Source organism: Odontomachus brunneus, unplaced genomic scaffold, assembly GCF_010583005.1.
Source record: "Odontomachus brunneus isolate Ranch 3 - 2012 unplaced genomic scaffold, Obru_v1 Obru_scaffold_006, whole genome shotgun sequence".
NCBI classification, from domain to species: Eukaryota; Metazoa; Arthropoda; class Insecta; order Hymenoptera; family Formicidae; genus Odontomachus; species Odontomachus brunneus.
In genome coordinates this window covers 2,438,412-2,464,543 of record NW_022639456.1, presented here as the reverse complement: position 1 = coordinate 2,464,543, position 26,132 = coordinate 2,438,412, and the positions used below count along the sequence as shown (strand labels likewise).

General features: G+C 43.5%; 7 protein-coding genes across 17 annotated transcripts; 5 read left to right on the top strand and 2 right to left on the bottom strand.

The window, feature by feature from the left end:
- The first annotated feature begins 173 nt into the window (after window positions 1-173).
- On the top strand, window positions 174-3,051 carry LOC116850954 (chymotrypsin-like protease CTRL-1). Its single transcript, XM_032829835.1, has 7 exons — window positions 174-693; window positions 805-1,010; window positions 1,811-1,919; window positions 2,071-2,252; window positions 2,407-2,505; window positions 2,612-2,784; window positions 2,900-3,051. The coding sequence occupies exons 1-7, from the start codon at window positions 209-211 to the stop codon at window positions 3,005-3,007; spliced, it is 1,362 nt and encodes a 453-aa protein (XP_032685726.1). The 5' UTR covers window positions 174-208; the 3' UTR covers window positions 3,008-3,051.
- Window positions 1,105-4,277, bottom strand: LOC116850935 (protein lin-52 homolog). 2 transcript variants are annotated; one of them, XM_032829810.1, is made up of 4 exons: window positions 4,129-4,277; window positions 3,513-3,590; window positions 3,346-3,450; window positions 1,105-3,274 (listed from the first exon to the last, which is right to left on the bottom strand). In XM_032829810.1, the coding sequence occupies exons 1-4, from the start codon at window positions 4,157-4,159 to the stop codon at window positions 3,141-3,143; spliced, it is 348 nt and encodes a 115-aa protein (XP_032685701.1). In that variant the 5' UTR covers window positions 4,160-4,277; the 3' UTR covers window positions 1,105-3,140. The 2 variants fall into 2 exon arrangements, with proteins under 2 accessions (XP_032685701.1, XP_032685710.1); XM_032829819.1 differs by having other exon boundaries at window positions 3,346-3,438.
- A 32-nt stretch (window positions 4,278-4,309) lies between these two features.
- LOC116850946 (protein PET117 homolog, mitochondrial) lies at window positions 4,310-4,689 on the bottom strand. Its single transcript, XM_032829828.1, has 2 exons — window positions 4,544-4,689; window positions 4,310-4,482 (listed from the first exon to the last, which is right to left on the bottom strand). The coding sequence occupies exons 1-2, from the start codon at window positions 4,633-4,635 to the stop codon at window positions 4,341-4,343; spliced, it is 234 nt and encodes a 77-aa protein (XP_032685719.1). The 5' UTR covers window positions 4,636-4,689; the 3' UTR covers window positions 4,310-4,340.
- Window positions 4,690-6,382: 1,693 nt separating this feature from the next.
- On the top strand, window positions 6,383-8,015 carry LOC116852991 (tRNA 2'-phosphotransferase 1). 2 transcript variants are annotated; one of them, XM_032833832.1, is made up of 3 exons: window positions 6,427-6,971; window positions 7,051-7,094; window positions 7,377-8,015. In XM_032833832.1, the coding sequence occupies exons 2-3, from the start codon at window positions 7,092-7,094 to the stop codon at window positions 7,974-7,976; spliced, it is 603 nt and encodes a 200-aa protein (XP_032689723.1). In that variant the 5' UTR covers window positions 6,427-6,971; window positions 7,051-7,091; the 3' UTR covers window positions 7,977-8,015. The 2 variants fall into 2 exon arrangements, 1 of the variants encoding a protein (XP_032689723.1); XR_004379888.1 differs by lacking the exon at window positions 7,051-7,094 and having other exon boundaries at window positions 6,383-6,971; window positions 7,377-7,522.
- Window positions 8,016-8,062: 47 nt separating this feature from the next.
- Window positions 8,063-11,648, top strand: LOC116852975 (speckle targeted PIP5K1A-regulated poly(A) polymerase-like). Of its 2 annotated transcripts, none has more exons than XM_032833787.1 (4): window positions 8,063-8,345; window positions 8,923-9,008; window positions 9,115-9,447; window positions 9,543-11,648. In XM_032833787.1, exons 1-4 carry the CDS (start codon window positions 8,104-8,106, stop codon window positions 11,048-11,050), a joined length of 2,169 nt encoding a protein of 722 aa, XP_032689678.1. In that variant the 5' UTR covers window positions 8,063-8,103; the 3' UTR covers window positions 11,051-11,648. The 2 variants fall into 2 exon arrangements, with proteins under 2 accessions (XP_032689678.1, XP_032689687.1); XM_032833796.1 differs by having other exon boundaries at window positions 8,196-8,345; window positions 8,854-9,008.
- Window positions 11,649-15,004: 3,356 nt separating this feature from the next.
- On the top strand, window positions 15,005-23,525 carry LOC116853784 (serine/arginine repetitive matrix protein 1-like). Of its 8 annotated transcripts, none has more exons than XM_032834981.1 (7): window positions 15,005-15,072; window positions 15,534-16,683; window positions 16,958-17,617; window positions 19,081-19,969; window positions 20,142-20,196; window positions 20,373-20,402; window positions 20,649-23,525. In XM_032834981.1, exons 2-7 carry the CDS (start codon window positions 16,367-16,369, stop codon window positions 21,560-21,562), a joined length of 2,865 nt encoding a protein of 954 aa, XP_032690872.1. In that variant the 5' UTR covers window positions 15,005-15,072; window positions 15,534-16,366; the 3' UTR covers window positions 21,563-23,525. The 8 variants fall into 8 exon arrangements, with proteins under 8 accessions (XP_032690872.1, XP_032690878.1, XP_032690871.1 ...); XM_032834987.1 differs by having other exon boundaries at window positions 15,039-15,345; window positions 16,237-16,683; XM_032834980.1 differs by having other exon boundaries at window positions 15,039-15,345.
- Window positions 23,526-24,722: 1,197 nt separating this feature from the next.
- Window positions 24,723-26,126, top strand: LOC116853788 (homeobox protein OTX1-like). The gene has a single exon (XM_032834995.1). It carries the CDS (start codon window positions 24,761-24,763, stop codon window positions 25,265-25,267), a length of 507 nt encoding a protein of 168 aa, XP_032690886.1. The 5' UTR covers window positions 24,723-24,760; the 3' UTR covers window positions 25,268-26,126.
- Window positions 26,127-26,132: the final 6 nt, after the last annotated feature.

Here is a 26,132-nt window from a genome sequence, read left to right as displayed (position 1 = left end):
CGACACGACGACGCTGCGCTTCAATCGCGCGTACGTATAACTTTTTCGTGCGATAATCGCATCGAATATCCGCCGGATGCGGGAATAATGCTCTCTAGTCAAGGTAACGGAAGAAAAACGGAATTGTTTGTCGCGCGCGCACCGCGCACCACCTCGTCACGACGTCACGACGAGTGCACGATGCGACGGCGGAAATCGTCAGTTCATCATGCGGTACAGGCGATGCTGGATCGCGAATGCGGAATCAAACGTCGGAACGCGTCCACATCGATTCCGTCATCGCAGTCGCGTTTCCGCACGGAAGAACGACAGATTTCGCGACGGAAACCTGAGACAGAGAAGGAGAGAGGTCTTTCAATATCAATATTTGCTTTCCTCTCGCGGAAAATCAACATCTCCCGGAATCAGCCGAGAGTCTTTCCGGCGAGTCTTTCCGATCTCGATATCCATCGATAATAAGAGTAATAGTTTCATCGTACGCAATTTTTCTTTTTTTTTACGGAAAATGTGCTACCTATTGTTACTTGTCTTACTGCCGATCGCAGCCTCAGAGCTGTGCGAGCCTCCCGAGTATCATTACTACATGTGCCAGAATAACACTCTTTCCTGCCCCGACAACAAGAGATGCGCATTCATCGAGCACTGTCCGGCGATTGCGTCTCTGATGGATCGAGACGAGCTTCCTGTTCACAGGTAACGCGATCGATTTCGCTTTCTTTCGATTTCTTCGTGTTGAACAGACAAACGGCTGCGCTACGCGCAGATTTGCCCGACGCTCGCTCATCCCGTGCTCCACCGACGTAGATTGCGACAGGCAGTGTGCGGGTACGATCGAACGCGCGTGAAAATCTGCTGCGGCCCGTACGATCACTCCGAGCAGCCGTCGTACGCGAATTCCGACCTTTACCCTGCGCGATCGTCGCCGAACTTGCAGTGCGGAAAGAGTCTTATTTGGAACAACCTGAACACTCTAGGATCGTATCCCTTTGTCGCAAGGATCGGATTTATAAGCAAGTATTCGTACAAACGCTCGTGTCGCTTGCAGAGAGGTCGAGTGATCGATACATGGGTGTCTCAGAACTCGCTGTTTCCGTTCCTATGTCGTTGATGATTAACGTTGATGGACTGACTGGTTTTTCCGCTAAGAACGTTTGCCTCGAGATTTAAAAATTTCTGAGACACCGGCACTCTTTGCCGCAGCCATCTTTGATGTCAGAGAAATGAGGAAATACACGTTCCAAAAATTCTTGCAAAATTCTTAGAAATTAAAAGATGTATCCATAAAATGACACTTGCAATCGATCGAGCAGATGTGTAAAACAGTCCAAACACTTTTCTTTTGTTCTAGCAATCGCTAAATAACTATAAAATTAACATGACGGAATCATAAGATATATATATTACGCGCTACGTTAATTTTACAATTACTTATTGATTATTAAAGCAAAAAGAAAGTATTTTAAAAGTGTGTTTAATCGGTTGCAAGTATAATTTTTGAAATATATCTTTTTATTTCGACGTACTTTGTAGTAATTCTGAGTATGCATTTCTTCGTTTCGGACGTCATCCATCGAGAGTTCCACGGCGAGTAGTCTTGCGCAAATTAATCGCCATGGATGTTCGGCTGAGATTTGTAATTTTTGAAGAATTTTTTTATCACAATCACTGAAAACGCGTGGCTTCTGCGACACCGTGTATACAGCGAATTACACTCAACCTCGTCTCTGGTTAATACTCGAGAGCACTGGCTAGATCTGCCTTTGTTAAACATGCGCTTCCTGAGAACGTTTAGCCAAAAACTCGCTTTCAGATATGTTAACTGGTGAAACGAAATACTCGTGCAATGGCGTGATTATTAGTGAGCGTACAGTATTAACTACAGCTACATGCGCACTCGCGAAATCGGAGAGATACAAATTGTACGTATATACAAGTACATAACGGTATAACAGTCGAAAAACAGTATATAACGAATGATCTCGTTGCTATGGATTTTCGATTGTACAACAGTCTCGCGTCGATCAGTTTTGGCATGCAACAATTACGGCAATTCGTTCCGTTCGTGTTTAGATGCTCTGTGCTTGTCGGTGAATATAATACAGAGTCTGATCCGGATTGCAATGAGTTATTTTGCGGGCGCGAAACCAGTAGCCACGACATATCGTACGTGATCAAACATCCTGGCTACGACGCTGCGACTTTCTCCAACAACGTAGCCTTGCTTCGCCTAAAGAAGACCATCGACTTCACGGGTACGTACAAAGTTCCTTAATACATAATATGTACACTCGAAGAACGACAGTTCGCTTCGAAAGAAAGGAGTGAGAGAGAGAGAAATAGAGAGGAGAAGAGGGAAGCTTGTTCTGGTTACCTCTCAATGAAATATGCAATACATCCGGTCTTCAGCCACAGCGCAACCTATATGCTTCATACCGGAGGACAGATACGTTAGCTTGGGAAGTACATGCACTGTCGTCGGATGGGGAAGACTGTCCGGTCAGAAAGGTATCGTATCCGATCGAAACAAAACTACCGAAGCGTAAACTGTATTAAGCGTAAAAAAGTGTGGAGATGTTTAGTATAACGTCCATATGCTGCGACCCTGTTGTAGCGCAGCCAACGACGCAACAGTCATTACAGCTAAAACTCGTACCTAAGCAGCAGTGCTCGGACTACCTGAACCAAGGTTTGTCCGTCGAATTATGCGCCACAGGAAGCTGCGAACCCTGCTCCGGGTACAGCGGCAGTCCTATGTTGTACAAATATGCGGACACATATTTCCTGGTAAGTCACGAGCACGAAACATGTACACTACGACGAGCGTGACTCGCACGATCGTGTGTGTGTGTAATGTTTGACTTTCTTTTTATCTGTTTGCTTGCTTGCTTGCTTTCGTCAGGTCGGAATCCTATCATATGGGTCTAGCTGTGACTCGACGACCACCGTTTTCCCGTCTGCATTTGTGAACGTACAGAGGTACACAAAGTGGATCTTAGAGAATTACTGAGGCCACGAGAGAACGCGAGCCGTTCTCACGAGTTCAAAGACACCCACGAGTGGTGTCAAACGACCGAGATACTATTTGCATCTTCACGAGTTTCTATTTTTTTCTCACTCAACTTTTCTCAGAAGATAATGTATTATTTTTGTTTAAATATATTCAAATATTTGCCGCGCGTCATTTCCTTAGCCTCTTCTAGACCCAGCTGATAAGCTAAATCGTGCAGTCTTTTCACTTCCGAGATAAGCCCGGTCATTGACAAATTACCCAGCTCTGCAAGAAAATATTTTACGGTATTTAGCGACATAGCATGAGAAGTCGTACGTTAATACACATCAACTCACGGGCCAAGTGCGACATGTCCTCAGGCTGCACGTCCCAGGTACACTGCTCTGTCTGCGGTGAATTTTGAGCGACGAACTCGTGCACACCTGGAACTTCATCACTCGCTAACATATACAGTATATTGTGTATGTTGCTTTGAGGAGATCTTTGAAAAAAATCTACTCACTTTGTTCAGGCCATAAGTCAGGTGATGCTCGGTCCAATTTCTCCAAGCTCATCAAGTTATCGTCCACACATGACAGATCTGTAAAACAGAAATCTATTGTTACCTTCTATTTTATTGTTATATTATCACAAAATATTCATTGTTTTGTTATACTACACAATACTTTACACAAATTATGATAGATATTTTCAAAGTTACTTAAATCAGATATAATAAAGTTGAGCGTTGCACAAGTAAATTCTGACAATATTTTCCACAAAAAAGTAAAGTATAACTTTTTATATTTTTAATATATAAGGTCAAAATACTAATGCCTGGACACGTATTTAATCATGAATACTTTTGTTTTGGTCTTTAAATATAAATATATTTAAACTCTCAACATAAAATAAGTATATACACATACTGAATATATACATATACATATACACATATATATATATATATATATATTCCATATTTCAATATTCATATTTAAAGACCAAAATAATAAGAAAGTCCAGAGATAAGTATGTACCTAGGTACTTTTACTGTACAAAGAATCTGCGATGCACCGCATATAGAGATGCTGCCAGAGCTTTTGTACTGTTTTTCATTTGCAAAGCTCCAAACTTACCAGTCTGATCCGTTGTTTCGTCGGTGGCCATAATGTTCTTGTAAATCAACAATTCAAGCTATTCTACTGGAAAAGAACCTCCGCGGTCGACTAATACACAAATCACGGCGAGGTGACGGCTGATGACGTAACAGGACACTTCAGCTCCACAAGATTCTAATTTCCTCTACTGCGAAGAAGAATTCAACACTCGAGCGAGACGCCGTTTAACGCTACATATCGTTCTCTCCAACTGTATGTTTTCTGCGCAATTCCTTGGTTAATTCGATCTGCTGCTGCAGGATATAGGCATTTTCCGCTTTCCGACGCTCTCGACGTTCAATGTCCCGCACAACACCCAAATGAAGTTGCTGCCTGCAACAACACACGCACATAACCCAACCGTCGAATATTTTGGTTTTCGTGACGAGTCTACCTGTCGTACGACTGCTTGTAATGCACGTAGCCTATTATTCCGATGGACACGACGCAACACAAGCTGAAAGTGGCTTTGGCCGCTATCGACATTCTTTCTACCCTGAGAACCGCGATCGCTCACGCCGCAAAGTTGTCACACGTGGTCGCGCAAGCACGCTGAAACAATCGATTATAATCGATTCGCGCGAAGCGAAAGCACGTGTCATTACTCGAATTTGGCCGATTTGGACTAATAGCAAGGTAAATAATGAATTACACAGTGTTTCAAATTTCAAATGCAATTTTGGACATTTTTATCGGCGCGAGAATAAGTGTAGTCGATCCGCAGGGCTGCGTTCCAAAACTCTATTCAACGGGTAGGAAGTATTTCATTGATCAATAAGAACAAAGATAACTAGGATTTCTTTATCATAATTGGTCAATTAAATGTACTCTACCCATCGAGAAGAATTTAGGAACGCAGCCTAAAATGAGCGCTCCGTAAGTTTTGCATTTGATTGGTATATTTGTTTGAACTTAAAGATATACGCCAATCAGATATAAGAGGTTACTGAGTGCTCAGTAGTATCGAATGCATCCGAGTTCGATATACCTATGATTCTAAAAGTGCCATTACATGAAGCGCGGAAACGCGGAAGACAAAATCTTACTAGATCCGCTACGCGTTTCGCGTCTGTTTGATTGCCTTATATTGCATGAGGCATATTTTGAGCGGAAAGCGGTATGGGGAATTATAAAATATTAATTTTTAACGATATTTATTAATTAAAATGCTTGTATTCAACAGATAAGCTGAAAAGATAAACATATTAGTAAAAATTGCAGTAAATTAAGTTAATACAATTTAAAAAAATGAATACAGAGAGTCAATTCTGTATCTCGAAACGAAGTAAAAATTACAAAAGTGAGCACATTCACTAGGCACTGACCAATGAAATTACGAATATTCTAGTATATTTGCTCACTTTTGTAATTTTCACTTCGTTTCGAGATACAGAATCGACTTCCAGATGTTTATTTATTACTAAACCGTTCCGCTTTTCCGTGCAAATTGTGCTCCACGTAATATAAAGGATCGTCTATAATAGCTGTAAGAATATGGCTGTAAGGCTGTAACGTGAGCTGTCAGCGAATGAAAATAATTCATTTCGTGTCTTACAACCTTAGGGCTATCGCACACAAATTGACATAACTGCATATGCATAGCATAAGACCGTATGTACCAATGAGCATCGAGTATTAAGTCGCCATATTGGTGTTCGATGCTTAATATTCGATGCTCATTGGTCCATACGATCTTATTCTATGCATATGCAGTTATGTCAATTTGTGTGCGATAGCCCTTACAGGCATATTCTTACAGAAATTGTAGACGAGCCTTAAGGAGAAGTAAAGTCGCGGAACAAGCACGGAAAAATTCATTGTCACAAGTTGTCACAAGTTATCACAAGTTGTTCAACCTAACTGCCGTTACATTAAGACGTGTTCAAACGTTCCTGATATTTTTTTGGAATTCATACCTTGGTACCTTGGATGAAAAGACAATAGAGAAAGTTTTGGGCCTTCCGTTTTTTCAACGTATGTATGGAAAGAAATGATTCAATTCGCGGAACGCGGAAATCTAGTAAAATTTTGTCTTCCGCGTTTCCGCGTTCCGTGCTTCATGTAATGGCATCCTTATGGCTCCTGCACACAGGACGCGGTAATGCTTGTCGCGCGGCGGAAGTCCGCGCGACAGCCAATCAATACGCTGCTTTCCGTAATAACCTTCTAGCTCTTACGGAAAAACAACATATTGATTAACTATTGCGCGGACTTCTGCCGCGCAGCAAGCATTTCCGCGTCCTGTGTGCAGGAGCCATTAAGCTGATATTCACGTGTCGTACGACAAGCTTTTTGGTTACGTTCATTGGTTGACAAACAGAGAACCTAGAAATACTCTTATACTAATATTCGCCAGTCAATAAACGTATCCGAAAAGCTTGTACGACACGTGAAATAGCACCCTTATACAAGATTCACAGCGCGTCCGATGTCGACGTACGACATCCGATATCCAATAGGAGAACAGCTTTCTAATATAGAATTCAATTCTCCATTAAAAAGCTATTATTTTATTGGATATCGGATGTCGTACGTCGGACGCAGTGAGAATCCTGCGTTATCACTGTTCCGACAAGAGAGTGCATCTATATCGTGACAGCCATATGAACGTCTACAAGTTATTCGTTCCACGTCGAAAATGTGTGCTAGTCAAGTGTATGTAATTGTTGTGATTACAGTTTGATCAGAATATCCTATAAATTTGTCGTTTCCGCACAAGCGCAAACATCAAGACGTATATTCGGGATATAAGCATAAAAGAATCCAATAAACTAGTCCAGCAAGACATTGTGTGATCTTTCTGCTTTTGTTTTTGCAAACAGGTTAGTTCATAGTGACGTAATATCGAGAGGAAACGATGTGCATGCTTCAATTGTAATGGCATGTTATATTTTTCAACAGTATAGCAGTATCCGTGAAGTCGCATACGTCCAAAAGAGACAATGGTATTGGTTGCCTCTGAAATCTTTGTGAAAACACATATCTTGTTTAATTGTGTGGTCGATCGCATGTGTGGCTTAAAATATCGCATTACATCTTCCTCATAATTTCTATAATTTGTTTATATAGTTATCTGTATACCAGCTTTTTTGTTTTGTGTTCCAATAGCTTCCAATACATTATATTATTACCAAGTTTTATGGAGAGAGATTGAAGAAATTGTTTTCTGTTTTTTATATGATACAGACTGATTGCAACTAATGTGTTACTTCCTTTATCATTTCCAGGATCAGGTTAAGGACGATGTTATTCTCAGCAAAAAATTGTCATACCTATTGCGTCACGGTGCTGTAAAAAAAGATCTGATTATCAAACCCAATGGTTTTGTTATTGTAGAAGAATTATTGAAAAAATCATTGTCTAGTTATACCATCGATGACATCAAGAGAGTGGTGAAGAATAATAACAAACAAAGATTTACTCTTAATGTTGCTGATGGTATCTTAGAGATTAAAGCTAATCAAGGTCACTCCCTGAGCGGCATAACTGAGCTGAGTTTAAAAGTACTTGAGTCTGTAGAATCAGATATAATACACGGTACTTATTTTAAGCACTGGTCAAAAATAAAGACTGAAGGTCTGTCTCGTATGAGAAGAAATCATATTCATTTTGCTAAAGGACTTAATTTTGTCAGTGGGTTACGCAGAACTGCAGAAATCTATATTTATATCGACTTTGATAAGGCTAAGAAAGATGGTTTGATATTTCTTGAGTCGGAAAATGGTGTTATTCTCTGTGCTGGAAATTCACGAGGATTTATTGAGACGAAATATTTTTTGAAAGTGACTAGTAAAGATGGTCGTGCATTGAATCTTAATGAGAAATAATGATTCTGGTTTTTCTCTTATTTCTTTAGCATTGAAGAACTGATATTATTCACAAGGTCTGACCAAAATACGATAAAACGTGAATTATAATTTTAGTAGTCTAGTACAGCTATTAAGTGATTCAATAATGAATGCTGGAGTGTCCATGGAATCTGTTGAATTCACGAACGAACAAGTCGCTACGAGCTCGAATCATCATGATGCAAAGTCGGAGGAAGAGCCGTTTTATCACCCGGAAAGGTCACTTTGTGTTTGCCCTTTGCCAAAGTCCATATCACGGCAAGAATTGGTATATTTCCTGCATCAATTCGGGCCAGTTAAGAAAGAACGATTTAGACGCAAATCTTTCATCATCGAATATTCTAATAGGTAATTAATAGTAGTAGCCCTTACAATCCGAGCAGCTCTCCGGGTGGCTTCTACAATCTTTGAACTAAAATTTTCTCTAAACATGAAAAGGTAAATTAAGAAACATATGATCTCCACCACACCACTATAGTGATTTTCTGGATCATAAGCGATATATAAAATAATAAATAAACTTTAAAATCTTATTTTTTAGTAAAACGTTTTAAAAGTTTGTATGATGCGAAAATATATTTGCGTATTTTTTTTAAATTTTATATATATATAAAATATATAAAAAAATATATATATATATATATAATATATAAATATATATAAAATATATAAATTAGATATTTTTAAAAAATTTTTATATTTTTTATATTTTTTTTCTAATTTGTGTTGAAAAATGTATATAGTAGTGGTAATAATAAGAATTGTATTTTATGAAATTGCGGCCGCACCACTATAATAGCTTCTTGGATTGTAAAGATTAATAAAGTATATATGTATTTACAACAAGTTTTTTCAGTACGGATGTTGACGATATATTCATCATAAGTTAGGTGCATATTGTCTGCTAAAATGAGTAATGTTACAGCAAACCTATCGATGTGTTGATGAGTAAGACGTACTGGCTGCAACGCGAAAAATTATGTCTGCAAAGAAAAATCGATTATGGCAAAGGTACAGCACAAATTCATATCATATTATCACGAGCTATTTTCCATTATTTTCCTGTAGAAAAATTCTACGACATACGTTTAATTACTGTCGTTTGAACATTTCATAGAGGGAAGTCCAAAGAACAAAAAGAAGTATTCACAAGCACAGACGGAAGCAGCCAATAAGGCGGCGGAAAATGTAGATCCGATCAGTTACAGCCGTATAAATCATGTCTTTGAGAACAAGGTGGCGTTCGACGAGGAATTGGCGGCGCTTTTGAATGAAATACAACTCAGTGATGTCGAATTGATGGGCAGATACAAAGTTATATGCCCTCATTTGAACGACATATTCAAATCGATCTTCCCGGAGTGTCAAACCTTCAGCTTCGGCTCCACCGTAGCAGGATTGAGTTTTAAGGAATGCGACTTGGATATCTACATGTATCTCGGCAAAATCGGTAAGGAGAATCTTTTTCTTGTTATATCATCGTCATTTACATCGATGGCATTGCACATTTGATGAGCGACGTTCTCTCCTTTCTTCTCGTTGCAGGTGTACCGCCTTTCTTCACTCAGCCAAACTTACCGCAACAGGTGATGACAACGGTAATCTTCAGGAAAGTGAGAAAAGTCATGTATAGCATGAAGTTCATCTTCGCCGACATTATAGCAATCCCCAAAGCTAAAACACCAATTATAAAGTTCCGTTATCTGCCGACCAACGTCTCCTGCGACATTTCCTTCAAGAACGGCCTAGGTGTCTACAAGAGCCAATTCCTGAAGTACTGTGCGTTACGCGACATCCGACTGAAGCCGCTAATGTTGCTGATCAAATACTGGGCGAAACATTTCGGAATCTCAGGTGGCGGAAAAATCTCGAATTACGGTTTAGTATGTCTGGTGATCTTTTATCTTCAGCAAGTCGACCTCCTGCCACCGTTGCTAGAGCTGCAAAAGAACTGTATACCGCTGATCATAAACGGCTGGCAGGTAAACTTTAACGAGGAGACTCCGCTGCCACCTAGCAGCAATAACAACAGTATCCCGAAATTGTTTCACGAATTCTTCTCCTTCTATGCCAACTTTGATTTTTTCGCGTGCATCTTGTGCCTGTTGGATGGTAACGTGTACGCAGCGCGCGATTTTGCGCATCCGTCCGAGCTGCCCAATTACATGCAAAGATACCAAAACTTCGTTATAGAGAATAACAACAGGAAATTGGACGTTGAAAGACCGATGTGCGTTCAAGATCCGTTCGAGCTCGACCAGAACACAACCGCGATCACGCCCGAGCGCGTTCGAATCGCGTTCCAGCGTTGCTGTGCGTTCACTGTCGAGATCTGCAAGACCGCCAGCGAGGACAATTACAACAATTTGCTGAAGATGCTGTTCAATGCGACGCCTCCGAACTTGATACCGCCGAAGAAGAAGAAGAAGACGTACAAGAGCGTGATAACCGCTGGGCGATTCGTCAAGGCTGGGCTACCGGCGAATTTCGAGGAGTGCGAGGACATCGTCGATAAGGAAAAGTACATGAAGGAGAACTGGTACCACGTGGTCTTCAATCTCATCAGGGATATTTACGAGATGGTCTTCAAGCTGCAGGTCGAGGTGATTCTCGACCACGAGACGGAACAGAAGAAGATCCAGGCGTTGTCGCGCGCGCACACCGAGAGCCACCACAAGATCACGTTTCATTGCACCGGCAACAAATGCGTGTGGAGAAACAGGAAGAAGAATAACAGGACGTTCCTGGACGTGCAGCTGAGTGCTCTGGAGAAGGAAGCAATCGTGTCGGACAGAGTATTGGAGCAACTGCAGAATCAGCAGAACGACGACGCTGCCAGTACACAGTTGAATTTCACCTGCACGCTGGAAAAAGCGGACTCAGTGGCAGTGATGATAACATTAAACGACGAGAGTAACAATAGCAGGAGCGTTTTCCGACAATTTGAGTGTTTCGCGGATAGCATAATGGCGAAGATCATTGAGAAGACGTTGCTGCACATGTTGCAATTTCACAAGACGTACAGCCAATTGTTACAAAATAGACAGCCATGATGATTCTAAGGACACATTATGTCCAATTTCTCCTATAATGTGTACGGATTCAAAGTTTAATAGCAATATATGTACGTATGTTGCTCGATTAAAAAACAGCTTAAGAGACATTGTAACATAACACTTAAATATGACGAATTAAATTATCTTCAAAGATAATTCTTTGAGATCTCAAAGGCGTGTATGATGCAAGTTGGCATTACAGATCAGGGATTTGATAATCTCTGAAGCTACGCATAATACTATTAGATTTCTATTTTCTACATCCACATTAGATAGAATATGCAGTAGATGAAAAGGTTAAAATATCTATTTATTGTAAAATTAGAGATAATTTTAACTCTTGAAGAAAGAAAAATAATAGATGAAAGGTGGTTCTACAAAGTGCTTTAGTTGATGTATATCACTCTTGCAATACTAAAGTGTATTTTTGCAAGACTATCACAATTCTCATAAGCATCCTGTACATATACGAGGATATCTGTGTAACGTATTATTCTCTCTTCACGTACGGTCGCGTGTTACTTCCAAACGCGACTATAACTGAATTATGGAAGAAATAAAAGCTTTTTGTAAAAATGTGAAGTATATTCGTATATAAAAACCAGACGTGGATCTGTCTCCGATTCATCTATTTTACATTTATTTGTATCTAGACAAGTTTCGAATACGATGAAATAGCTTGTGGAGGTATACTGTTTGAAAATGCATTACTATGTACTAACAATAAAAATCAATTATTGCTATTAAGTAAATTAATCATTGTTGTGTTGGATTATTTAAAGATAAATCTGATTCGTACCGCGTCGCACTTTGTTAGAAGTTCGACTGGGTGTTGAGTCGAATCTTCGGTTAGTATAGTAACGACTCGTAGCGGAGACTTTAGAACTAATTTCCAACATCACTTATAAGAATAACAGGTCTAACAATTCCATAAACCTCTTATTGAACTGGAAATATAAGGGCCGATTGTTCCAACTTCTTCGTAAGCTACCTAATAGTTAAATTATGTGTCTACCTTTGTCGAATTTGAAGAAAAAACGAAGACAGAAACATAATTTAACTATCAATTAATTTACCAAGAAGTTGGAACAACCGGTTCTTATGCCCAATTTCTTCACCTCTGGTTAACTTTATCTGCCAGTTATTCTATTGAAATTAACCAATCATACTTATGGTTGGCAAGAATTAACCAATCACGGTTGATATTTAACCGACAGATAAATTTAACTAAAGATGAAGAAATTGAGCATTAGTGATCTAACGCCCGTATTTCAGATCGTATTCGAACACTTTTGTGATCCTCAAATGGAAACAACTTTGAAGTACAAGGGCTGTATGATAAGTACCCATTTTAGGGAAGGAAACGCATTTAAAAAAAATTTTTTTACTTATTTTTCAACATAGTCTCCTTTCAGCTCAATACATTTAATCCAGCGATATTCCAACGTTTTTATACCATCAAAAAAATATGATTTGTCGAACTTCGCAAAATAGGCCTCTGTTTCGTCGATGACTTCCTCGTTTGACATGAACCGCTTTCCGTCAAGCCATTTTTTCATGTTTGGAAATAAATAGAAATCGCAGGGGGCCAAATCTGGAGAACAGGGTGGATGAGGCAGCAATTCGTAGCGTAATTCGACCAGTTTTGCTGTGGCGATTGCGGACGAATGAGCTGGTGCGTTATCATGATGAAAGAGCACTTTTTTCTTCGCCAAATAGGGCCGTTTTCTCTTCAATTCAGCGTCGAATCGGCCCAATAAATCAGCATAGTACTGCTCAGTGATTGTCCTTCCCTCCTCCAAATAGTCGGTGAAAATGATGCCTTGCGAATCCCAAAAAACGATGACCATGATCTTTCTGGCCGATGGAACTGTTTTTGCCTTTTTTGGAGCAAGTTTGCCGGGTGAAGTCCACTGTTTTGAATGTTCTTTCGTTTCTGGCGTGTAGTGATGGACCCATGTTTCGTCAACAGTGACGAAACGCCGCAGAAACTCTTTCGGATTGCGCTTAAACATGTCCAAACAGTGCTCTGAAGTTGTCATGCGATTCCGTTTTTGTTCCACTGTGAGCAAACGCGGCACCCATCTCGCTGATAGCTTTCTCATGCCTAATTTTTCGTGTAGGATATTTTGTACGCGTTCAATTGAGATATTTACAATGTCAGCAATCTCTCTGATATTCATCCGGCGGTCTGCTAATACGATATCATGAATTTTGTTGACCATATCCTCCGTAGTCACCTCAATCGGACGACCTGGGCGCTCTTCATCAAAAACGGATGTTCGGCCACGCTTGAATTCATTAAACCAATATCTGATGGTAGTCATCGAAGGTGCATGGTTCTTATAAACGATATGCAACTTTACTTTGATTTCCTCACACGTCTTTCCATCCAAAAAAAGGAATCGAATCACTGATCGATATTGCTCTTTTTCCATGATTACAAACAAACCAAAAATTGTCTACTTTCAACAGTTATCAAAACAAAACTACTCGATAAATCTGTCTGAAATTTTGACTGATGTCGTTAAACGATGGTATACAGACTTTGAGTTGGTGACGCCATCAGTCGTTAAACACGGATACTTATCATACAGCCCTCGTAATATTGGAATTGTTAGAATAATTGACTGTTGGTCAATTTGTTTACAATTTACGACTTATACCCATTTTTAACTCTGGTCAACTTAACCGGTTGGTTATTTCAATAGAATTGACCAATAGCATTTTTTTTGTCAGAATTAACACATGTCATTGGTCAATTCTGAATAACGAAAAATGATTGGTCAATTCTGTTGGAATAAACCAGCCGGTTAAGTTAACCTATAAACTTATATAGATAGACCGATCCTTGCCGTAGGAGATAGCATGGCAACATCTATGGTGCAGTATAGCCATCTCGGTAGATTTGTCCTTTTCTTTTAGTTGCTTGGTGCGGATTAGTAGCGAATGAAACACACACATTGATCATCAATAAATGAAGACAGAATAACGTGAAATAGTGCATACGGAGAAAATATACATTAACTTAGTATAACTATTACCTTATTACAATAAACTACTTCATAAAATTTCTCCTTCACAATAAAAGTGCTTTCTCCCCCTCATTCTATGCATTCCCTTCGTTTGGTTTCATTCCCACTATTTCTACTTTAGAGTAGGACAGATCTACCCAGATGGCTATGCTGCACCGTAGATGTGCCACGCTATGAGTGCGTTCTCACGCGCGCGTCGTCCTTAGCGGACCAATTAAATCGTCCCATTTTATTTGTCGAAAGTTAGGCTATAAAATGGGACGATTTGATTGGTCTGCGATGGATGGATGATGCGACGCGTGACGCGCTAAGTGGGAAAGCACTCTATCTTCTACGGCAGGGACCGTAGCTCATTCGTTTATCTATATAAAGGGACGTTTACATTGGAAGTAAATAACAAGAAGTAGGAAGTAAGAGTAAGAAATTGACCAACCACAGTCGAATGTGAGAAGAATAATCAACTATGATTGGTCAATTTCTTATTCTTACTTCCTACTTCTTACTGCTTACTTCCAATGTAGACGTCCCTTAAGTCTATGAGTTAACCAAAATTGGTGGAAATAGGCATTAAAGCAAGGTTGTGGACCAGAGCCAAGTGGTCTATTCTTTGTAGCTAACTGCTGAACTAGTGCAATAAGTTAAAATGAGACAAATATATTTTTTCTTCCTCTAACTTATTGCACTAGTTCGGCAACGCAACTAAAAAGAACAGGCCAAAAGTTTCATTAAAATCTACAATTGATATTGAAAATTAAGCCAGCGGCACATGGTGCTTGTTTTCGTGCTAGATTGCTTGTTGGATGGAAATACTCTGTTTTGATTGTCCATCTTCAGAAAGGCACCAATCAGAACAGTGTAATTTGATCCAGCAAGCAATCCGGCATGAAAACAAGCATCGTGTGCTGCTGGCTTTAGTTTCAAAGTCTCCGCTACGAGTCGCCACTTATAGAAGAACTTATAGAAGAATCGAGGTACGAGTCAACGGTAAGTCAGTCGGACCTATATTTTGGAATAGAATTGTAGTAATTGATTTACTGCAAACGTTCCATAACAAAGTGGACTTACTTGATCCGTTTTTCAGCTACGTTTTATATACTTTTCCGCAATCTTCCAATTCCCTTCATCTCCTGCCAAATTTTGATGCCAAATTTGATTTATTTTATTTTGAATACACAAAAAGTGTAATAGTGTGTAATAGTGTGTAGGTGAGGAGAGCCGTAAGAGCTGCCGCGATTTGATGTGTTTTTCGCATCGACGGTAAACAATATCAGAAATACATTAATTCTCGTTAATTAATAAGTTTCAAAACTACAAATTGCGGATTTCGATAAAGACTATTCGGGTACGACGATGCATGTATTTTTGCCTACAATAAGTATCTGATTCAATTCTAGACAATAGTTTGTCTTAATTGCACTTTATTTTTCATCCTTTTCTCCCTTCAGATCCCAGATCTACTTCTGTCTTGCTTTAGAGAGGCAAAGACTTCGGCCGAAACTATCATGGCTTAGGTTAACTTCGTTGTTGAGTAACATGGCGGGATTGATGGAGAGAGAGAGAGTAACCTTCACAGGATCACGTTCTGTCGTCTCAGCATATTATTTTAGCAATGTATTTGGTATTATGGCGATATACCAACGTGCCATTGTTTAATTTCATTTTTAATTAATATTTGATTATTGATATAGATTGTTGGTTGCAAGATAATCGCGTTAAAAACTGCGGAGTTACTCTTTGCTGTAATGCTGTGAATAATCGACGAAGTTTGGATATTTTGTTGGTTGAGATGGTCGTTATCTTAATTTAACGATAAAGGACAGACTTGAGAAAAGAGAATTCTCCCGTTTTTTAATTGGTATCAAACATTATATTTTATTCTGTACTGTGCTTTAGTTGAGTGACTATTGCAGCAAGTTTTGCTGTTTTCATTATTCTCAGGTTGAATTGATTGATTTACATGAGATTAAACGTTAAATTTCAGATCTTAACAATAAATTGGAACTCTTGCACACTTTGTTGAATATATACTAGAGATAAACTGGTTGTAGTATTGTGCTGCGTTGAACCACGATTAGCTTCTCTAGCCACAACAAAAAGAAAGCAATCTTATATCTCAAAGCATTTATTATGTACTATATTTTGATTCAGTAAACTAGCTGTAAAGAAACAAACATATGGGAGATAGTTACATTTTATGCAGCGTTGAAAAGTTGTAGTCGAGACAGTTGATTGCATTCTCTCGATTACATCAAACTGTAGTTGCAACTTGGTGAACAATATGAGTAACGCAAGTAATACAGAAGAACAAGTGAAAGATGAGCAAGATGAGAAGATGGAGACTACCTGCAAGATATATGTAAAGCAGCCTCACGAGATACTGAAGCAGTCTTCATTAAAAAGCATCAATGACGACGTGCAACGTGCAATCGAAGGCCTCAAGGAAATACCAGACGAAGAACTGCAAGGGTTTCTCGATGACGAATCTTTCATGGAAGGATTGGACGTTGTAGATGCATGGGAAGGTGATGAAGACAAAAATCGCGAAATGGAACGTGCAGCAGACTCCACAGAGCAGAAAACGAAGCCACCATCTAGGTAGTGTCATTGATTGTAAATGTTTATAACATCATATATTGTTACTTTACAGATATATAAAAATAAAGATATTGTATAGGATGTTCTCATTATACACACACGCGAGCGTGACATGCAAGATTGTGGAGAGATCACAATCGACGCTGTGTGCGTGTTGTGCTTTTGTTTACTTGGGCCAGGAGCTATTTCCTCTCTGACTCAAATGAATCTATATTAATTCCTGCTGAAGATGATCGACAGCAGGAGCCATGATTGATGGTGAGAGTGATTATAGGGAACGTCATCAGCGCGCTGCGCGCGAGCATAAGGGACCTAACAACCGCGAGAAACCGAAGAAAGAAGAGAAGAAGCGCGAGGACACTCAGCGTCGGGATCCCGCCAAGAGTACCAAGGACATCGAGCGCGATAAGATCCGGACGAAAAGGGACACAGAGAGCAAGCTACTGGCGGAGAAGGAGAAGGCGATCAAGCACCTGCTCGACTCAGACAACGTGGTGCCGCCGGGCACAGAAACCGAGGCTATCCAGAGCATCGCCGAGAGACAGAACCTGGAGCGGGCGCAGCAGCAGCAACGCGAACGCAGGAGCCGCGAACGACGCAGGAGTGTAGATCGTTACGGCAGGTCGAGCCCGTCGCGGCGTAAGAGTCACGACAGAGTCGTCAGGGTGAGTCCACATCGACGTGGCGCAGCTAGTCCGGAACGTCGCAGGAGTCCGTTCGGTAGAACAAGCGCGGAAAGGCACAGAAGCCCCGTGGGTTACAGTCCGGGCAGCAAGCGCAGGAACTCGCCGCGTTACGTCTCCGATCGTAGGAGCCCGAGTGTGACGAGTCCGGACCGACGAAGAAGTCCACGACGACTTAGCTGGGAGCGACGGTCGAGTGTGGACCGACGATGGAGCAGCGAGCGACATAGGAGACGCGACATGCACGAACGGTGAGGAGATCAATTATTCTTGAGCCTCTTGGCTACCCGCCGCGAACTGAACAAAAGCGAAGAAATGCACGCCCAAAATTGCAAAGTATGTTGAAATGAAAGAGTATATCCAAGGAATGACGCTTGCGACCTATTAAGCTCACCCCGCAAACATTACAAACACTACCCTTTTGCTTCAACAATCGATAAGTAATCGTGAAATTAACGCGATCAACTACCTATTTTTTGAACTAACTTTACCTCATTATTTTGTCGATTGTTGGAGTAAGAGGAAAGTAAATACAGCAATAATGGGCTCTACACAGATACACAATAAGATACACAGTCTCTCAGTGTAACTAGCTAATAAGAATCGACATAAGATGTGTGTGTGTGTGTGTGTAAGTTGTGAAATATATTATATATACATATAGAATCAAAATGTAAACGTTTCAGTCGATCTTGTGTAGTAGACGGTCAACATCTTCGAAAATTAATTGAACCAATCGCGCCTAGACAAATGTTTAATTGTATCCTGAGTCTAGTAATTGGAACGTGTCCTTGTATTCATGAGCCTTGACGCAATTGTTCAGATTAATTTTCAAAGATGTTGATTGTCCGTCTGCACACAACAAACTTGTGCAATTTTCTTAATTCCTACTGAAGAGGATTGCAACCTAAAACGTTTAGATTTGGATTTTGTACATGTATACGTATATAAGAATGTACATTTCACAACCTATGTTTCATGTCGGCTCTTATTGATCAATTACAAAGATTTTAGAGGAGGTGCTACTTAATCAATTACAAGTGTCATTTTGTGGATGTATTTTGTTATTTCGACGTACTTTGTGGGAATTTTAGACACGCCAAAATGGGCTCACTTTTGGCATTATAAACCAAGATAGCCGCGATGAGTAGCCAGGAGCCTTTATGTCCTTGTAAAATGGTTTCCAAGTGTACTTGCATCGCCAGTTACTGAACAACCATGTCGAATATTCCATCAGGAGAAGGCTCTCCTGGCCGGCACAATATTCGACGTCACGTTATTCAGTGCACTAGCGCGAGAATTCAATCTGATAAATTTAAATTAATAAAATCCAACATAAATTGGTTTCTTTTTGGCGAGCAACGATCACGAAGCACAAGACGATCCGCAGATCGATAGCTCGTGTTTGTACTTACCGCCGAATGTTATCCTTCTCTACTGCTGTCCCACTGTTGTCCATCATCGTCCTGCGACCGCTGTTCGCTCTAGACATTTATTCACTTGCGTCGTTACACATACAGTATAGAATATCTACTTATGATATATTCTTGTGGGAGGAAATATTTAACCTTACGTTTCTGATGTTTATTGTAACTCTATAAAGTTTAAGAAAACGTACACAGATATACATACGCTAGAGCTACATGTCAACTGATCGTTCGATATTGTGTATTGTGTAAAAAAATCAAATTATAACCTACTTGGAATTGTTAAGCCGGAGAAGCCGATCTCGCGATCGCGATCGCGATCGGAGGAGCCGCAGTACGGAACATTCGAGAAGAAGAACGAGCCGCTCGCCGATGAACCGCCGATACAGCCCCCGTCGTCGCACACGAAGCAGATCGCCGGAGAAGCGAGCGCGGAAGCGCTCGCCCTTCATCCACGAATTGGCGCGGCAACTGAGAGACGAGGCGTTGATACCAGCTGGCAGCAACGCGAACAGCAACAACGGCGGCGCATACCCACCCTCAGCGATGCTTAACGTGCCCGTGTATCAGCCAGAGGCAGCAGACGCGACGAGACAGGTCCTCGCGACCGCGACCTACATGCATCAGCCGGGCCCGCAGCCGCCGTTACCAGCGCAACCGCCGCCACCGCCACCGCCGCCGCCGTCCTCCGTCATGTCTATGCCGAGCGGCCCGCCGGGCTTCATGAACTTCGAAATGCCAGTCGTACCTATGACCTTCGAGATTCCGATGGCCCAGCAGACATTGCCCCCGGCGGATTACTCTTCCGGCCCCGTCATGTACAATCAGCCGAACGCCGCTTCCATGTCAGCGCCACCACCGCCACCCGGCATCCGCGCCTCGATGCATCCTGCGTCGGTATCCTCGCCGCAACCTGTTCCCGCACCGACGATGGATCACGGCCTATTGCCGTATAATCCGTCCCACGTGCCTCCCATTCAACAGCCGCAGTCGATCCTCCAATTCGGCATGGCAGAGGGTGACGCCGGTTTGGCGGCTGCTAACCCGTCATCCTGTGCCATGTCGGCACAGAGCTACAACGAGCACAAAACAACGTCGTACAACAACGCGCCGTATCGTCAGCCGCACGAAGAACGACTGAAGACACCCGAACCACCGGTCATCTCCAAGCCAAAAGTAATTGCCGCATAATACGTATCATAGAGTGACGAGTAACTTGGTATTATTTTTGAAGCATCAGCTTCGTTCGTTGATTTGTCTCGTTTATCGCGGTTATCATGAGCTATTTTCGTAAAGAGAGAAGGAAGAAGGAAATTAACGTGATATTCTGTGTGAATTGTTCTTGCAGCAATTTGAAAAAACCAGTTTGTCGAGTCTACTGGAAGCGTCTGTCTCGGCCAAAGGTGCGAGTATGATTTTATTCGTTTTCTCTTTTCTTTTTTGACTTGTATTTCGATTCGCATAGAATCGATACGGTCCTTGCTATCGTTGTTGGCCACAGGTGAAGAGCCGCGTGGCCAGACTCACATGCAAGAAATCATACTAATTTCCTATATTTTCTTTTTCATCGTGCTTCTAGATCCATCTAATATACCGGTGTTGTACCCAGGTAAGAGTCACGAAATTCTAAGTAAAATGTTTGCGATACATTACTAGAAGATTACTTAGATATAATCAGTGTATCTCTCTCTCTCATCATTTTCTAAAGAAAACCAACATTCTCTATCTGTGACTTACGATTGTGTGTGACAATTGTAAGAAGCATGACATTATACAACGTATAAGCATTACGGCATGCGTATGATTCGTGTGTTATAATACCACGCGCGTCTTTATCTTCTTTCCCCAACAATAGGATTCAATCCTGAAATAATGCGACACTGCGAACAAGCGCTATTGCAACTACCGTACGAGGACCCACGTTTAAAGATGAAGGGTCGATTTTTCTACGCTCGTGACGAAGAAGACGTGAGATACGAGACCGAGGACCACGGCTCGAACTCGATACTGCTGCAGAAGAGCAAAACGAAGATATACTGGGAGGAGAACATGGAACAGCCAGCACCGATCGCGAAGTCGACCACTCAAACGCACCAGAAAATCTGTCAGACGGACGAAGTGGAGATGCAAACGAAGGGTGTGCAGGTGCACATTGTCTCCATGCTCCATTGCGAGACGCAGGTTTATCCGCATGATTTTCAGCAAGTAAACAGAGAGGAGAGGCGACCGATAATGGATCGTCTCGACTGGAGCGTGCGGGAAACGTACGACTATGCGCCCAAATTCCGCGAAGTGGACGATCTCAGACTCCACCTGAGTAACTCCTCGCAGAGGCGTTCGTGGAACCGGCAGGCCTCTCCGCCCAGAAGACTCGACACGGTCGACCACGAACACCATCTGGAGCCCGCTGATCACGGCTCCAGGAACGTGAGAAGGGACTCCCCGTTCAGAGACGGTTATCCCGGTCACAGAGTGCGCGATCACTACGGTCACGCTCGATTCTCGCCCGAGTACAGACGTTCTACGGAGCGCGACGAGTACCACGACAGAAGGAGCGAACACAGTCGCGGTGAGAGCCCGATGGAGTTGGAAGACTCTGACGAGAACGGCAACGACGACAACGGCGTAATGACGGGCCACACGTACCAGAGAGAATCCGAGTGGCACGGAAGAGGGAGAGGAATACGAGGTAAAGGTCATACTTTCAAAGGAAAGCACCCGGGGGGGAGACCGTACCGGAGTCGCGGAGGCCACCGGGGCAAGTTCTGAGGTCACTTGTCGTTAACAAAGTAATCATTCTCCGGCGGTGTTGGCCGGATTGGTTGAACTTTGTTGAACGGCCAAAGAGATTATGCTCACGTATGTCGCACATAATAGTTTTATGATTTGTCATTTATTGTGCACAGGAAAATGAAACTAGTCGCAAAAGCGGATGAGCACGAATCGCGACTTCCCCACAGTGCAAATACTTGTTCGTAGCGGACAGCTGGACGAAAGATTCAGTACAGTGCTTCGATCATTTTCAAGCGTACGAGTCGTCGATAGATACCAATTGTGCAATATCCCGACGGAGCCAGGAACCAGCTTTCCACCGAAAGAAGACCCCGCACCTGTGTGCGCACTGTGAGAGCTGCAACAGTGTCGTAATAGCATTGCAATATACAGAGCATTGTGCCACACGTACTGTCGATCACATATATCTGTACGAAATTCTGAAAAAAGAAAAACGTCTCTCGCCACACGTTTCGTCGACCACACGTGAAGATTCGCACGTGGGAAATCAGTGATGCGCGACGCATTAGCAAGTTTGTCAAAGAGAGGCTGCTTGTTGGAACTGTGTGTACAAATTTTCTGAAGAGAACGGCACGTCCGGAAGTTGTCTCGAGCGGATTCCGGCTTCTTCGTGACGAACGTGCAAACAGAGCTCACCGAATAAACGTGCACGAACACTTCGTTTCGTCGTGAAGATATTTTTATTATAGAAATAGATCGTCATTCTCTCCATGTATGAGTGCGTATGTATATGTGCGTGCGTGCGTGCGTGCGTGCGTGTGTGGATGTGCGCGCGTGCGCGCGCCGTTAGACCATGAATATCCCCATCGGCCGGATCTTGTTCTTCGTAGCCACGAGAACTCTATCTTAAGACAATTATGCGGAAAATCGCGTCACATTGTTGCGAAGGATCGCTGGGGAGATATCAGTCGGGCCGACAATTTTTTTTTTCCGAATTGCAACCAAGAGATAAGACGTCTTACACCCCTGTATATTGGTCGCCGACTGATCCGACGCGTTTGCGTGACCACCATTTGGCTGCTGCAGTGTTGTGCATTACGTAGGAATTCGTCTTCTAACGGTTGCCCGGAATACTTTTCCTTCTGCCTGATAAGTATTATCTTAGAGCGCGCGCGCGCGCGTGAAACTTATTGGGATTTCGTGTGGAGAGAGATTTTATCGCACAGTGCCATCTTATCTTGCGCGAGGCACTGAAGTAACGGTCTCGTCGCGATAATCGTTACTAGCAGTACGTCCCAAATACGTGTACTGTATTATTATCTGCAGAATGTTCTCAACCGTTCGACATTGTTTGCACGAGTCCCTCTCATCGGCTACATCGAATGATTCTTTCTTCTGATGTTTTCTTTTTTTCTTTATCGAACTCAATATTTAAAATTAATATATAAATTATGGAAACAGATGTATGAAGCTCCGAATCACTCCCACGTAGGGAATACAATGTTCCCTTGTCGGGATAATCGAAGCTTTTACAGACGATGTTATAAGTGACTTTTTTTTTTAATTCAAATATCTATGTATTGGTATTATTTTCTTGTTGCATATTTGTAGTTATATGTGCCTTTAAAGGCCTGTAGCCATTTGTTGGAGAGACAAGTTGTCTTGTCGGATATGTTTCACCAGAGTACTGTAAATATGTAATAAACCTGTAAAAAAGTTTTTACCGTCACGAGCAGTTGGAATCTTTACTCGTGTAAATTCGCGTCCTTTTATAAGTTTATTGGTTCATAGCTATATTTCTACATATACACAACAAGCAAATATCTCATTTGCTAATATTGGCTACGCAATGAATCGTTTATGGTGATTCAAGTGACTATACAGCATTTGTTCGTACCACCTAAGATTCGCATTACATATATATTGTTTCGATGACTGATATTAGAACGACTGTATCATTCAAATGACAAGAAAACTAATAAAATCTTTTTACAATTCAGCCGCATAGAGAGAAAAAAGGAAACGTCCATTCAAGAATCCATTAGTGATATGAAAAAAGAGAAAGTTCTGTACTTTGGAACTCTGCATAAATCGCGAACGCTACTCTTCGGGCGTGAATTGCGCCGCTAAATGTATCACTTTGATCTTTGAAGCGCGACGGGTTTCATTGGAAATGCTCTAACGAGCAATTTATGCCGTAATTTCAAACACGCTTTCGCTCAGTTTCGAATGATGTGCTCTCGATCTCGTCAAACGTATTATCGCGAAGTCGCCACGTGTAACTCTCATCGATCACGGCGGCTGTCGCCGGCGACAACGATAAGAAATTATGAATGAACAATAGTAGTGAAGACGTGCCGCGCGTTGTATCGAGCATCAACCATTGAATCGCATCGGCTCGATGCGAATCGATCGATCGTGATATTCGTCAATAATTGAAATCGCCGGCAGAGTCTCGGGGCGACGCACGCGAGATACCGCTCTCCCGCGAGGCCGCGCAGGCGCGCCAGAGCGGCGCCGGAGGCGCCATCGGGCGCGAATCGAGCGCGTCCGTTGTCGTCAAGCGGCGACGCGTCGCGTTGGCAGGCCTGCGGCGGCGCGACCCGCGAAGGCCGCGCCGAAGTGAGTGCGCGCGCGCGCACACGCTCTCTCGCTCTCGCTCGCTCCTCTCTCTGACGACGGCGCTCGGCGCGCGACCTCGCGGCCGAATCGCCAAGCACTCGGCATGGATCCAGCTCCATGTTCGCCCGTGAAAGCGATGCGGTGTCCCCGCGGTTAGGTGGACGTGCGATTCTCGTGTGTGCTGCGGGTACGCGCTCGCGCTGCGTTACGCGTCGTGCGAGCCGTGACGTGCGACGGTGCGCCGAGGTCCTCGTGATTGACGGTGTTGATTCGTGCGCGCTCGCGAGACAGTGCGTCGTCGGACAACCTCGTTCCGTGCGTCTCGGTGTGGCGTGGCGGCACAGCAGCAGTACCAGCAGTGCCTGTGCCAATATCGACGGCGGTATCAGCAGCAGCGGCGGGAGCAACGATCTCGACTCGCAGCAACAGCAGCAGCAGCAGCAGCAGCAGCAGCTCCTACGAGGCGTCCACCCGCGAGGACCCCTAGGAAGCCGATCACGGCTGCGGCGCGAGCTGGCGAGGGGGACTCGTCGTCGGAGCGTGTCGGCGGCAGTGGCGGCGACGGCGACGGCAGCGGCGGCTGCGGCGGCGCGTACTGCGAGGACGAGGTGAATGCACGGCGGCCGCGGTGTGTGCCAGTGCTGGTGTGCGCGCTCGTCGCCCGTGGAAACCCGCCAAAACCCGCGGCCGCGAACAACCACCGCCACTACCACCAACGGCAGCACCACCAACAACAACAACAACAACAACGACCGCGACGATATCGACATCGTCGCTCGGGATCGGAGTATCTCCTCGGGTGCCGGCAGCGACGACGACGACGGCGGCGACGGTGGTAGTAGCTACGAGAGGGAACCGAGCCTGAGCAGTGACAACAATAAAAGCGTCAGTTGCGTCGCAAACATCCGTCGTGTTACAAGTGGTGCATCACTACGACGACGACGACGTTGTTGTTGTTGTCGTCGTCGTCATCATCATCATCGTCACTATCATCAGCATCATTATCACCACCACCACCATCACCACCACCACCATTATCATTGTCGCGTGGTCGCATCGACGACGTTGTCTCGACGTATCAGTGCGTCGCGTCGATTTCTTCGCGGTGTCGCCGGTTAGTTTGGCCTGGAGTCCGAGAGAAGAGGAACAGAGGACGAGAGGAAGTTCGTTCGTGTGACAAGGACGACGACAACGGCAGCAGTGGTGGCTACTGCCCGGCTCATACGTCGCTGACGACGACGGCGGCGGCGGCGGCTGCGTTCTGTTATTATTTTGCCGCGGTGCTTTTGACCCTTCGTACCGGGCGAGTTCATTGCGGCGCTGTCGCGGGGGTGTCAGCCGGTAGTAATACATCCACCGCGCTCTCTACCGTGTATCATCCTCCTCCTCCTCCACCTCCGTCCGTCCGTGCGTCCGTAGCAGCGCCGGCGTCGACAAAACGGCCGCCTCGTGATCGAGAGGACACGATAGCGGAGGATCGGGGCGCGTCCTTAAGAAGGCCGCTCGTCGGTCTCGCGACCTCCGCGAGCGACCCCGCGAGGACATCTCTTCGGCGACGGCGGCGTCGTCGTCGTCGTCGTCGTCGTCGTGATCGTGGTCGTGGTCGCGGTCGTGACCGGGAGACGATCGGCGAAATCGCCGCGCGTGGACCACGTGATACACATCGGCGCGACAGTGACGGTCAGTCAGCAGTCGTCCGCGAGGAGCCGCGCGTCATGCGGTGCACACACCACGTTCGCCGATAAGCCGGCGCGCGTTCGTTCTTCCGTCGCGTCGTTAGTTGACCATTCGTCTAGCCGGAGGGAAAATTGAAGGGGAGTGTGCTCCGACGCCGATACAAGTACGGATACACCGCTCGCCGTTGGCTTCGGTGAAATATTCTCGCGGAGGAGACGGTGCGCGTGTGAGAAACAACAACGACGACGAGGAGAAAAGAGAGAGAGAGAGAGAGAGAGAGAGAGAGAGAGAGAGAGAGAGAGAGAGA

What these genes read in the sequence shown, in the direction of transcription:
- LOC116850946 (XM_032829828.1), bottom strand. Translation starts at nt 4,635, where the DNA reads ATGTCGATAGCGGCCAAAGCCACTTTCAGCTTGTGTTGCGTCGTGTCC. An exon ending in TACAAGCAGTCGTACGACAG is followed by an intron (nt 4,483 to 4,543) that starts GTAGACTCGTCA and finishes GTGTTGTTGCAG; the next exon opens with GCAGCAACTTCATTTGGGTG.
- LOC116853788 (XM_032834995.1), top strand. Translation starts at nt 24,761, where the DNA reads ATGCACGGCGGCCGCGGTGTGTGCCAGTGCTGGTGTGCGCGCTCGTCG.
- LOC116850954 (XM_032829835.1), top strand. Translation starts at nt 209, where the DNA reads ATGCGGTACAGGCGATGCTGGATCGCGAATGCGGAATCAAACGTCGGA. An exon ending in GAAGACCATCGACTTCACGG is followed by an intron (nt 2,253 to 2,406) that starts GTACGTACAAAG and finishes TCCGGTCTTCAG; the next exon opens with CCACAGCGCAACCTATATGC. An exon ending in ATGCGGACACATATTTCCTG is followed by an intron (nt 2,785 to 2,899) that starts GTAAGTCACGAG and finishes TGCTTTCGTCAG; the next exon opens with GTCGGAATCCTATCATATGG.
- LOC116853784 (XM_032834981.1), top strand. Translation starts at nt 16,367, where the DNA reads ATGAGTAACGCAAGTAATACAGAAGAACAAGTGAAAGATGAGCAAGAT. An exon ending in CGGTCATCTCCAAGCCAAAA is followed by an intron (nt 19,970 to 20,141) that starts GTAATTGCCGCA and finishes TTGTTCTTGCAG; the next exon opens with CAATTTGAAAAAACCAGTTT. An exon ending in TATACCGGTGTTGTACCCAG is followed by an intron (nt 20,403 to 20,648) that starts GTAAGAGTCACG and finishes CCCCAACAATAG; the next exon opens with GATTCAATCCTGAAATAATG.
- LOC116852975 (XM_032833787.1), top strand. Translation starts at nt 8,104, where the DNA reads ATGAATGCTGGAGTGTCCATGGAATCTGTTGAATTCACGAACGAACAA. An exon ending in AAAAATCGATTATGGCAAAG is followed by an intron (nt 9,009 to 9,114) that starts GTACAGCACAAA and finishes AACATTTCATAG; the next exon opens with AGGGAAGTCCAAAGAACAAA. An exon ending in CATGTATCTCGGCAAAATCG is followed by an intron (nt 9,448 to 9,542) that starts GTAAGGAGAATC and finishes TTCTCGTTGCAG; the next exon opens with GTGTACCGCCTTTCTTCACT.
- LOC116850935 (XM_032829810.1), bottom strand. Translation starts at nt 4,159, where the DNA reads ATGGCCACCGACGAAACAACGGATCAGACTG. An exon ending in TGACTTATGGCCTGAACAAA is followed by an intron (nt 3,451 to 3,512) that starts GTGAGTAGATTT and finishes TGTATATGTTAG; the next exon opens with CGAGTGATGAAGTTCCAGGT. An exon ending in GGACATGTCGCACTTGGCCC is followed by an intron (nt 3,275 to 3,345) that starts GTGAGTTGATGT and finishes ATTTTCTTGCAG; the next exon opens with AGCTGGGTAATTTGTCAATG.